We start from the raw sequence: 13904 nt of genomic DNA, 5'->3' as shown, positions 1-13904 counted from the left end.
AAATCCTCAGTACAATTGAATTTAGTGATTCAGAAGGCAACACACATTATTTAGGCAGTCAAGGATGTTGAAATTATGGTAAAAGAGTTAAAAAATTACATTTTTATTTAAATTATTCCTTGTAGCATATCCCCAGAATGTATACTATTGTATGAACAGATTATCAAGTTTCATGACCTGACAATAAACAGTTTAGTTAGCTGACTTAGACAAGAGTCTTAAACATTGGCAATTAACTGTACCATTTTTAGAGACTAAAGAAGCTAGGGTATGGATAATATTTCTGGGGTCAGCTGGAGAGGGGGTAGATGGGGAAATCTAAGAAAAAAATAACAATTTTTTTTTCTTAGATCTCTCTAGAAGACTGTTTGAGTAGATCAATTAATAAGAGAAATTCAAAGGGCAAAGGGGAGACAACCATAATCCATAAAACAATAAGCAAACTTTTGTTTTACTTTTTTATTTTTTTAACATACTATCTTGGTAGAGTGGCTAACAAGGTTAGAGTGTGTTGAGAGCCAGATACTAAAGCTTAGAACATTATCAATACTTGGTTTAAGGCAGACCAACTCCCAGTAATTGGTAGAACAAGAATTTTGACTTGGCTAAGTTTACACAAGCACACAATAGTAGAGCCACGTATAGAACCCAGGAAGTAGATAGAAGGTATAATCTAAACAGAGGGTAGTGTTTGGAGCTGATAGAAGTTGGAGTTTTAGGAATCTCTTTCAATATGTTTCTATGAGGAATTGCTTACATAGTGTGATTTTAGGTATGCCGTGAAAAAAGCTTAAGTCACTCTCACCTGAAGGGTGCTGTAATCAATTCAAATTTAATTTGAATAAATAAATAAACATTGCAGGAAGGGATAAGGGGAAATGAGTATTCATAAGCACATTTGTGTGCTATTTTATTTAAGATGTTTTCTTACTATGACAAATGCTTTCAGTGGGGCAGCAAATAGAGCAGGATGATTTGAACACTGTACATTGTCAGAGATGGAGATAGATGCACAGGATTTGGACTGAGAGAGAGCAGCCTGAGGGCACTCTGATGAAAGCGTAGGGGCTGGGTAGAGCAAAGAGGACTCCAAAAGGTACAGAAAATATTTTCTCACAGTCCATTCTGTGCTCAATACAACAGCCTACTCACTTTGTCCCTTAACCACATTTGAGAGAGATCATATGTGATAACCTTTGACCTTCTCCATTACAAACTAAAGCACAATAACCATTTACATTTCCTGCAGTACTTGCCTTCCCACTAATCCTGCGCTGCATTTTCAATATTTGGTTAAGAACATTTTTACTTAAGGTATGAGTTTTTGGCCCACGCTCCCTTCCATTCACTTAGTTCGTTTGTTGATTCATTCACTTATTCATTTTATTCAACAAGTATACACACATACATATGCAGACCCTTCCTTTGAGAAGGTCATATTATATTGGCAGAACTATGTTGTAAATAAATATTGATAATTGTATCTCTATTTGGCTATAATTTCATTGGACAAAAATGAGAATTGTCCTTTCAAAGTTTTTTAATATATATATTTTTCAAAATTTTGAAAATACAATTACTATTTTTACCTGAAAAATTTTAAATTTCTGATGATTAATACTTAGATTAGAAAAATGTTTACTTCTGATAATGTTTAACTTTTTTTATCTCCCACTCTAATTAAAACACTCTGTCTCTCCTGACAAATTTAGCAGATATTTCTTATATTTGGTATTATTTTGGAGGCGAGTACCCTTCAAGTAGAGAATTATTTCCCTTCATGTTGTCTACTGGGGTGCATTTCTACAGTCTATTCATTCCTTAGCACTTCTTTAGAAACTGAGGAAGTGGTCCAATTACTAACAGTTTTGATGGTGCTGTTGATGTAATATTGGGTGTCTGCCCTTTTAGAATAGCAATTTAATTCTACACCTTCTACTAAACAGCTTCAGCCTTTCCTCTTCTGCACCTTCAGAATAAGGGCATTTTAATCTGTTTTGCTATATACATGTTTGAATAAACTAGGGCATGTGGGTTGACACAAAAATTCTAACAGTGGGAGTGAAAAGATAACACCAGAGACTCCTTGAGGGTAGACATTGTATCTTATAAACTTTCTATACCCTGTGGTAGTTAATATAGAGTCTAAATATAACAGATACTCAATTAATGCTTGTTGAAATAATATGGAAATGTCTTCATATAAAATCAAGTAACATTTTTGTGACTCCAGTGTCCTAATGAAGGAAGTAAAAAACTATTTCTATTATGTCTATGTAAGTGTAATGGCGGGAAAAAGCAATCTAGGAAAAAATTTTTTTCTTCCATTTTCAAGGAAAACTTTTTCACTGATAATTGTTTCTTAGATTCTAGTAAAACTCATTTTTTCCTTCTCAATGCAAAGCCACTACTGTTTGTTTTTAAGGTAGGGGTTTCAATAGGTTTTTTAGACTTTTCTTCCATTATATAGAAATAGTTTTGCATTGAAACGGCCATTACATTGTAGTTAAGACTTTCAAATAAGTACTCATAATCTCTTTTACCAGAGCTATAAAAACAAAGATTTAAGCACATTTCAGACCTTGAGTTTCATTTAAAAAAAAAAAAAAAAGAAGGAAAGTGTTCAAAGCCCATGGAAGATAAGTGAGAAATGTGAGGAAGGAATGAACTAGAAACACAAGAAGCCTCTCTTATGCTGTGTAACTGATGGGATGGATGTGCAGTGGTTTGGACTAAGTGAGGTTTATGTAATAAATGTTGTGAGTTTCTGTGAGAGATGGAAAAAAATCACAACATTTGTTAAATATATTGTAAGACTAGCAAATCTAAGACTAAAGCCAAGTAGTCTTTTCTGCCTATTAAAACTGTGTAATTGAAGCAAATGGAAATAATACTTGTCCTAAACGAAGCTACTTAGTTTCTTTATAGATCAAAGTGCTGAAGATGTCAGAATGAAAGCATTATATATTGCTATTAATTTGGAACATGCCAAATTTCCTTTCCTTTTTTTTTTTTTTTTTTTGCCATAGAGATAACTGAACAATTTGATGAGGAAAGCATGACTTTGAGGTGACTCATTGATAAGTCTTAATGACCTTGTTCAGGAGCCCAGAGTGAACCTATCATTTAGTGACCTTGTGATGGATTAGATCCACATCTGGGTTCTCTTTGGGTCTCTGTGGTAAGCCCTCCTGTCTAACAGCAGCTTCAGAAATGATTATGAGACTGAAGCAGATAAGGCTGTGTCCAGCAGGATAACCATGTAAAGGTTCTTTTGAATAAACTAGGAAGGTGTAGAAGTGAGGATGAACATTGCTAGTTATATTTTTAATCAACTATTAACCATTCATTGTTTGGATAAGGTTTTCAGTGGCAGTTCTTACTCAATGGTATAACTTGCCTTCTAAACAGAAAACTAGCTTGAATTTTTTGCCCCTTTTCTCCATTTAAGGTGATAATTAAGGAAAGTAATTTCTGGTTATTATAGCTTATTTTTCATTCAGAACTAAAAAACAGTGATTTGTTTCAAGAAAGGACAGAGTCAGAAGTTTGAACATGCTTTCTGAAACAAGATACCATTTTCTAGTAGAGTAGAAAGCTGAAGGTTGTGAGTTCACATGGTCTAGACTGATTTTATTCTCTGATCTTGAGAAAGCTATTTAACATCTCTGTGGTCATATCACCTTATCTTTCAAGTAGGATTTCCAAACTCTCATAGGGAGTGACAGAAATAATCATGAACAACACCTATATTAAAAAAAAAACTAACAATAGAAATAAGAAAGCTATGACAAAACAAAATGCTTATAAGTATACTTAATGAACGAGTATTGATCTCAGTTTCTAGATAAAAATACTTCATTATTTTTAAGAAGGAGTGAGTCTCCTTGGAAAATGTTGCCTTAAAAATAATGTCAAGATACAGAGGAACATACCAGGGGTAAAACTAAAAATCCTGTGTTTCCTTAAAGCAGTCTGTGTTTTATTTATTTTTAGGAATTAAATATTGATTCTGGCTCTATATGAGGGTAGAGAACCATAGTATCTGGAAGTTAAAACTGACTTTTGTCAATCAAACACATGCAGTTATGTCAAAATATTACTTAATGTGGTAACCTGAATCCCAGTTTAAAGTAGGATCTAAACAGGATAACGTTGAAATAGACTACTGCTGTATGTAGATAGACAGATAGATATAGATAGATACATGTTTGTTTATATATCTGTGTCTATAATTTGAAATATTCTCTGATTATATTATGTCTGGTCATGATGTCAGAAGTATTCCCTTTATTTTACTTGTTTTTTTTGGAGCTACTGGAGGTTTGTTACAGTCAGTGGAACATGGAACTATTAAAAACCTTGTGACTAAGTGACTTAGTAATTTTATCTTTCTGGGTCTTATTTGTAAAATAAAGGCGCCTAATGGAATGATTCTAAGAAGAAATGCCTTGCCTTTCTTTGTATGAAGTCTATTGGAGAAAATTCTAAACCTGCGTTTACTGCTATCTGAACTTTTAAAAATATTGATAAATCTTTGAACTCAGTTCATATACCATTAACTTGAATCTTTACAGCAAAATTATCCTAAAAGAATAACTACCTTCTTAGTGGGTTGATTGATCTCTTCCTTGTTACATTTTTCAGAATGATATATAAATAAAATCTCATCCTTTTTTTATTGTGCAGTTAGAATAAAGATGATCTTCAATTATATACTATAAAACTATATGCTAATTGTATTTAAATTAATATATCTTAAATTTACTGAAATTTAAATTCAAGACCTGATAAATTATTCAAAGGAAAAAAATTAACATTGAGCTTTTTAATCTTAGGTACTCATTACTCTCACATTTAATCCAGTGCTATCAACCTTGTCTTTATCAGTTATCTTCTTTTAGCCACAATAAAATTTTCCTATAACTTCCAAAAGAATGAGTAAAGGGAGCACTAATAAATTAAGAGAAATTTTCAGAGAAAAATATAATATGCTAGAGATTTATTTCTAAAAGTTAATAGGAAAATTGTACATAGTTTAGCCTATTCTGTGCATTATGTTGCTTATTAAACGAAGTAAACATTTTAAAAACTTTATTTTGATACCACCAATCTACTACTTCTATTTATTTTTTGGTTTACCCAATTTCTCATTTATTATGATATCAATAAATAATTATATTTTCATGTGTACTCCCTAAATAAGTCATTGGTGTTAATCTTTCTATATTTAAAATCTTGCCATTAAATTAAAAATAAAAAAGTATTGACTTTTACTGAAGTTAATATGGACAGAGTATTCTTTTCCTTCCTAAGTTTACAGTACTTTGCACTCAAGTAGGGACTAGAAAACGCTTGTTTAAAGCCAGTAGGAGGAGCTCTCACCTTGCCGGGTCCAATGCTGTTAGTGTGCCTGAAAAACCTGAATTTGTGGGGGCTTTGCCTGTGAAGCAAGTGATAAAATTTAAACATGTATCACATATAATGGTGTTAAAAATAAAAATAAATCCTCAGTTTTATTTTGATATCAATGCATCCTTCACTTGTCAGGAATGCAAATTTGAAATTTTGCTGTTAAGAATTCTTAAAAGGTATGATTGCAGTTTAATGAGGAAAGTAAAGCAATTATGCAAATCTTGTTTCTTGAAGCTACTAATAAATAAAAAAAAATACTTCCTAAGGATCTATACTGTTGTAGGTATATACATATTTTCTTTTTTGTTTGTTTTGAAATGAATATATTGCAGTTTACAAATTATAAATGTTAAGAACCAAGTAGCCCAATTATATTTTAGAAAAAATAATTATATCAATGAATGAATTAATTTACCAATCTATGAAAAAGAAATCTCCATTGGTAGACTTCAATATTAGGGATTTTTGAACACTCTACTCCAGTAAACCCCTTGATTTAAATGGCATGATTTGTAGGTGGTACCAGTAAAGTTTCTGTAGAACCCATTGATGAGAAAACCAGGATATAAATTATCTGGATTTGGAATCAGCAAAATAAATAATGATTTTTCTCTGCATCTACCAAAAAAAAAACAAATGATAAGGTTTTATATTCAAACTTAAAAGGAAGGAAGAAAACACTTTAAAAAAAGTTTAAAGGTTTTAAATATTTTTTAAGGGATATCCTAGCATCAATCTTTTGGTTGTAATCACTTTGTGATCTAAGGAAAATTATGTAACCTCTCTGAGCCTCAGTTTTCTCATCTGTAAATTGAGCATTTTAAAAAAGAAACAACTTATAGGACAATGTGGAGATTCCTTCAAGAGGGAAATATGTAGACCATCCTTCCTACAGTGACTGAATTGCTATCATTACTTTAACAGCCTGCTAGCAAAATAATGATGTATTCCAAAAATATAAAGTGCTAAAGGAGTAACATTAAACTTTTGAGTGCCCCAAAGTGGATACTGGTATTACATACTTCTGAATTCTTTTCAATAGTATATACCAAAAATAAAATAACATTTATTTAATAATAAGATAAGCTTAGAGTTTTGAATATTTATTATAATATCTTCAGCTTTTTTCCTCTAATATGTGAGATTATTTTTTTACACTGAGTGAACCCACACACCATCAAATATCATTTTGTGAATTTGCATGTGTGTGTTTGTGTGTGTATGTGTATATGTATGTGTGTATGTATACATATATAGATATATATGTATTTGTACTTTCTTTTACTTCTAGGCTTGTTAGAATTGTATGTTAATATGGAGTAAATGAGGCTATAAAGAAAGCCTTTTTAAAAGCTCTAGCCCTTTATGTGTCCTTTCATCTCTTTATGTGATATTAGCACCATAAGTTATTAGCTAAATATATTAATACATTAAGCGTAGAAAATGGTGTAGCCTAATTTGATCATTCCTTCTTCATTTATTAACTGAAATATTTCAGTAAGAGAAATGCACTGCACCCTGGTGGTGCGGTGGTTAAGAATCCGCCTGCCAATGCAGGGCACACAGGTTCGAGCCCTGGTCCGGGAAGATCCCACATGCTGTGGAGCAACTAAGCCCGTGTGCCACAACTACTGAGCCTGCGCTCTAGAGCCCGTGAGCCAAAACTACTGAAGCCTGCGTGCCTAGAGCCCATGCTCTGCAACAAGAGAAGCCACTGCAATGAGAAGCCCGCGCACCGCAATGAAGAGTAGCCCCCTCTCACCGCAACTAGAGAAAGCCCATGCGCGGCAGTGAAGACCCAACGCAGCCAAAAATAAAATAAATATAAATAAATAAAGTAAAAAAAGAGAAATGTTCCTTCATTAACTATTTCCTTATTCAGAAGTATTTCATATAGAAAAAGCAAAATAAATGTTTTATTCTTTTCAGATTATTTACCAGTTTTTAAAAATAATGATTTCCTAGCGTACTGCAAAAGTTATTAGTAGGTATATTTTATCATTTTGAATGCATGGATTTAAGCATGTTTGAAGTGTTTCAATCCCTTATAGTCATTAACCTTGTGTATGATCAAATTATAAATTTTTGGCCAGTGGAAGCCTATGCCAGTTGGTTCCTGTGTCCTTTTTACATGACCCTAGTAAACATTGATATATTCCCTGATTTGATATAAGGACTATAAAGCACCACCAATGAAGTGATCTTACAAAAAATAAAAATAAGTGGAACCTGGATCTGGTCAAGCCACTAAATATATCTACCAGTTTAAAGGAAATGCAGGGAATGGGGGAACATATTCAATGATACCTCACGCAAAGGAAAATCTGGAATGTGGGATAAGACCACTTTTGTGGGTCAAAATTTTTGCTAATAAATTTGATTTCATGTAGTGAAAAGATAACTGGCTATTTAAAACAACAGTGAGATACTATTGCACACCTGTTAGAATGCCTTAAAAAATGGACAATACCAAGTTCTGGTGAGAATGTGGAACAATTGGAAAACCAGACATTCTGCTAATGGGAAAGTAAAGCAACAGTTTTACAGTCTTGAAGAATTACCATTCTTTATATAACCCAGCAATCACTATTTACCATGGAGAAATGAAAGCATAGGTTCACATAAAAATCTGTATATGAAAGTTCATCAGCTAGGGAATTCCATGCAATAGAATACTTTTCAGCAATAAAAAGCAACTGAGTGTTCAGTTGTATGTATAGATACACATAGCAACATAGATGAATCTCAAATGCATTATGCTGAGTGAAAGAAACCAGGCTCAAAAAGTTTCATACTGTATAATTTCATTCATTTGACATTATGGGAAAGGCAAAGCCATAGGGACAGAAATCAGATTAATGGTTGCTCGGGGCTGCGGTGGGGAAAGGATTCATCATAAAGGATCACAAGGGAAATTCTGGTGGTGATGGAAATATTCTATAGCTTGATTGTAGTGGGGGTTACATGGAAGTAGGAGTTTGTCACAATCCGTAGAAATGTACATTTAAAAAAGGTGAATTTTATTGTAAGTAAATCATACCTCAATAAACCTAACTTTAAAAAAAGAAAGTGGGGAACCCATCGATTAAAAAAAAAACAAGATCTCACCATAATGTATAGAACCTATTTGGATCTTGACTTCCTGTTAAAATAAGTTGAGACCATAGGAACATTAAACAATGACTGGATATTTGATGACATTAAGTAATACATACTATTTATAGTAGTGAATTGTTATTGTAGTTGTATTAAGAGGAGTCTTTATCTTGGATATACATACTGAAATTTTTACAGATGAAATCATATGATTACTGGAATTTGCTTCAAAGAAATCTTGCAGTGAGAGTAGGTAAACATGTATAGATGAAATAAGATTGGCTATAGGTTTGTAATTATTGAGGCAGAGTGATTAGTACAATGAGGGTTCATTGTACTGTTTTCTCCACATTTTAAATTATTTTTGAGAATTTTGCACAATAAAAATTAAAGAATTATGGCTCAGTTTTACAAATGTATGCTTAGTGAACATACTGGAAGAATATTCTGCAGTGAGTATGTAGAGTTTATCCCAGAAATTTAAGCATGGTTTCATACTAAAAATCAATAAAATGTATCACAGTCAAATAAGAAAACCCACCGAGTCCTTGCTATAGACACTAAACAGCAGATGCCAAGTAACAGACTTCCAGTGACATTTTTTAAAAACTACAAAAACCCCTCCACTTTTTTAACTAGATGAAGAACTAAAACTCATGATGAAATACCAAAGGATTGTTTCTCAGAGTTCAGTCCATGATCGGCATCTGGGGGACTTGAAGGTAATAGTTAAAATTAAAATCTGCTGAAACATGGGCCCTACACATTAACCTGCTGGAAACACTTCAAAAATCCTCTCCTGTTGATCTCCATCTATCTTTCTGGCCTCCTTCTATCCTCCTATTCCCCCAAATAATCTCTACTCCTACTCCCCATTCCAGTAACTGAGAACTGATTTAGTCATAGCTCAGTTACTTTACAGAAGGTATTCTAAAATAAATTTGTTTCTCATCACATCTGATTAAAGACCCCCTCATCCTAGCCCAGCCCAAATTGCATTTCTTTTATGAAATTGTCCCAGACCTGCCCTACCAGCCTTAGCCTAACTTAATTCCTAAGCTATTATATAGTGTTCAGTTTTAGAATTTAACAGAGTATGTCCTGATTATTTGTTTGCATGTCTTCTCAACCAGATTATGAGTTACATTTGGTCAGGGAAAAAGGTGCATGGTTTTTATTTTTGCTTTTGTCTTCTTTAGCAGTAAGTATACTAACACATACAATAATAATGTAATCTACACTTAAAAAATACAGATTTCTTCAAAATGAGTTGTTTTCATACTTTGCCAATCATATAAGGGCATTTAATAACACACAAAGAAAATATACAGGCAGGCCTGCTTTAAAAGTTTTTCTTTCTTTAATGTGGTATAAAAAAGACTATATATGAAAATGGGGGGAAAAGCAAAGGTGATTATTTCATTGTTGGTTTGCAAAGTGACCCTGTACTCATGCAGGGCGAGGAAAGAGAACAAAGAAACAGGTAGATCACTCCAGATTGGTAGGTGGCAGTTTTAATAAGCAAGGGAGCTTATGCACAAGGCTTGTCTTGGGTGCCTGTCAGATGAGTAGATCTCTACACTTGACCACCAGAGGCTTAGAGACTTCAACTGGGTTCAGTCACGTATACCATCCAGATGGTTTCAGTAGCACCTTATTCTTTCAGGGCTCTGTCCTCGGAACAGCTATCACTGTGGGAATGATAGGCAGAGCATAGTTCTAAGGACAGGGGAGGAGCTGAGGAACCTCCCACCTATTGCTCAGGTCCAGCTTGAGTCATCTGGTGGTCATATCCTCTTGATTAACCTCTCCAACATTCATCAATTTTAAAAGTCAGCTATTAAAAATGACTTTGTTAGTACTGTTACTCAGTCATCTATTTCATTTAGCATTGTTAAATACCACGCTATTTTAAAATTAATTTATAACCACCTTATATATTTTATATTTACTCAATATTATTAAGTATTATATATTAAGATTTAGTACCTACAAATAATTTTAAAGTAATTCAACTTATTAAAGCTAATACGATGAATAATACTAAAGGTCGTTGACATTAATGATTTAAATAACTGGTTCATTCTTATGTCAATTGAGAAGTTCATGCAAGTTTTTTTGTTTTGTTTAATTCCAGTTGTGTTGCTTGATACAACAACTGTGCTGGGAGAGCTAGGATGGAAAACATATCCATTAAATGGGGTAAGTTTAAATATCTTTTAAAATTGTTTTTCTTGTTAGGTTTTTAGGGTCTGTTATAATAGTTAAAGAAAGAAAAACAGTGTGGTTTTGGCTGTATTAAGTATGAATTTTAGTGTATAAATTAGATTACATAGGAAAGATTAAAATGCAATTAGAATTGCTAACCAATGGGAATGATATATAAAATTCTTTGCTTTCTTCTAAATTAGTAATTGTTCTTTAATATAGTGTTTATACATAGTAGTATTAGAATAACTATCATATAAATATTTTCTTTAGAAATAAAATTTTATGTTCAAGACACTTTTTTTTTCTGTGTATATGCTTGTTAAATTTGGTAACCTGACTGAGTATTTGTGCATAAACAAACTTTAGATTATCATAGCATAAGTGTATTTTCCAGATACTAACAATTTGGTATTCATTAGAAAATATGAGTCTGCTAAAGCAGTATGTGTCTTTTGAACTTGGCAAAAAGATACATTATGATCAGGCTTTTGTTAGCTGAGTGTAGTTGCTTTTGAAAGGCTTATAAGAATGTATAATTTATTTACTAAGTACACTTTTCCAGGTACTGACATCATTTTAGCTATGGTTGTACTTGACTTTTTATATGTTTTGATATATTTTGCATCATTTTCACAGTCAGTGTATTCCTACTACTTTTTTTATTTCAAGCTAAAATAAGAAGGGTGGTTTGTGCTGCTTTTTACCTAGATTTTGTCTATTTAAGCAAATCTTCAATAATGGAGGTAGTCAGCTGTTTTCAGATATACTTTGGTTAGCTTTTCTTCCTTTTTTTAGAAATTGTGTTTTTCTCATTCATCACATTCTTCCTTGATACTTTTTTACATTGCTTTTTCTGTTACATCTACAAATTTAAATCTGAAAAAAGTTGGTTGACCCAAAATTGTTTTATATTTTTAGAATCATTCCAGCAATGCTGTTTCAATTTGACTTTTATATCAGCAATTATTCAACAGTTATTCATTAAATGTGTATTTTCAACTAACAATTCCTATGAAGAGTTTAATGTTTCTGTCTTTAACAGGTTATTTATTTATTTCTATTTGTTTGTTTATAGACTATGGCTTTATTTTTTCTGAAATTTAAATTTTATTCTTACATAGCACTCGTCAAACCATTTCTGAGAATGTATCTTTTAAACCAAGATTATGCTTTTACCTTCATTATCTTATTTTCATTAAAATGAATAAACATCAGTATTCGTTGAGTGTGTTAAGTGTGTTAGTTTATCACAATTACTTTCAAGAAGTGAATGAAACTTCTTTTTTGGAATACCCTTTCAAGATATATACATATCTTGTTTTCTCAGTATATGAAGTAACTTATAAGAACTTACAAATATTAAGTAGTTTATAAGCCCCACTTTTTCATTTTCTGGAAAAAGAATGACAAAAATATTAGCAGTCATACTATCACTGACCTCATGTTGTCATAGCCAAAGAATCATGTGAGGAACAGAAGGAGTTGTGCTCTGCTCTAGTGATTGTGTTTGGCTTGATCAGGCTGCATTTCTTAAAGCAAACTGGTAACCAGGAGACACAGGGACTTACAGAGTTACAAATAAACTTACTGCTATTGTTCTTGTAATGATTTTGTCATAGGTGTTATGAAATGGGGAATTTTTCTACTTCTGATTTATTATAGAGAGAGGGCAGAATTGTTTGAAAAGTGATGCTTACCTCATAGTTTTCTATTTTCTGGACACTGCACTAAGAATTTTATCCTTTTTTTCACAACGGCCCTATGAGGTATGTCTTAGTTTTCTTTCCCTGTTGGAGAAACCCAGTTTTGAAGATGGTAAGGAACAAAATTTACCAAGAAGTTATAGGCCAAATAGTGAGTGATGGATTCCAATTCAAACTAAATTATTTCTGACTCTAATACCTGTATACGTATTATGGTACACTAACAGAGAGGAACATTGGAAACTTTATGAAAAGGCAATTACTTATGTGTGCTGTTTGCATAATTGATTCAGATTTTTTATCCCCTTGATAAACATACTACTAAACTGAGATATACATTTTGGGCACCAGCCAAGAATGAACAAGAGGAAAGAGAAAGAAGCAGGGAAGGAGACTACAGTAGAAAATAAATATGATAGAATAAGGTAGAAAAGGAAAAGATGGTTAAAAATTCATTGAGCATTTACCATATGCTAGGCTTTGTTCAAAGCACTTTACTCACATGAGTCCTAGAAATCAAGTATAAATTTTCCTTATTGAAAGATGTGAAAATTGAGCTTCAGGTATATTAAATAACTTCTTCATGGTCACAGAGTGAGGAAATAATACAGCAAAATTTCTAAGCCAAACATATTTTAATCTTCACATGTATTTCACAGTAGGTGCTTTTTATTTCTTTGAAGATTCTACCATGTAAAGATAAAGGGCAATGAGCAATACGTATAGACTACAGAGGGAACAATAACACATGGATTCAGACATTCAAAAGTAAATTGAATACTCAATTACCTTGGAATAGGCTATTTGACTTTTAGATTATCCCCCCAAATAATAATGCATATATGGCAAGTGTCAGCAGTAGGCATACTTGAAAATAGGAGCACATGGACATATTTTATAATAGATATGGATAAAGCTTCATGAATTAGATAAAACAGAGGTGAACCAAGGGAAACAATAAAATGGATAGATGACATAAGTAAATTTTAAAGAAAACATACAACTTAAATTTCTCTTTTAATGAAGAGGATAGATTACAGACAGGAATAGAGCTTTACTTAGTGCTATTTGTAGTTTAAAACAAGTGAGGAAATAATTAGTAAGGATAGAAAAACTTTGAAAACAATCTTCTAAAAATGGCAAGAATGAAAATCATCTAGACATCATAATTGATTAAATAATTTAAAATCTATAGGAACTGTAAACCAGTGTATAACATTTAAACTACCATTTATACCTGTGTATTAAAATTATAATTAAATCTATTTGAAATTGTGTAATTTTTTAAGGTTCTCAGGTTTTTTGAGCCATGCCAATTTGAACGGCCATTTTAACTAAAGTTGCGTTTTCTCAGAGACACTACTTCAGTTGTTTTTACAAATATGTCATGGGTAGAAAAGACAATAGATGATATATTTGACAATCTTATGATATAAAGTATATTTGGTGCTTCTCTGAATAAAGTATTTCCTAGGAGTA

The 13904-nt window shown here is 32.2% G+C and overlaps 1 protein-coding gene across 1 annotated transcript in view; it reads left to right on the top strand.

The window, feature by feature from the left end:
* Positions 1–13904, top strand: part of EPHA6 (EPH receptor A6) — an 868762-nt gene that overhangs the window by 36908 nt on the left and 817950 nt on the right. The window contains exon 2 of the mRNA XM_019922241.2: positions 10649–10713. Coding sequence (XP_019777800.1) covers positions 10649–10713 — 65 coding nt within the window. The remainder of the gene's footprint in view (positions 1–10648; positions 10714–13904) is intronic.

The sequence above is a fragment of the Tursiops truncatus genome, chromosome 4, assembly GCF_011762595.2.
Source record: "Tursiops truncatus isolate mTurTru1 chromosome 4, mTurTru1.mat.Y, whole genome shotgun sequence".
NCBI classification, from domain to species: Eukaryota; Metazoa; Chordata; class Mammalia; order Artiodactyla; family Delphinidae; genus Tursiops; species Tursiops truncatus.
The sequence above is the reverse complement of the archived record's forward strand: the minus strand, read 5'-3'. Positions and strand labels throughout refer to the sequence as shown.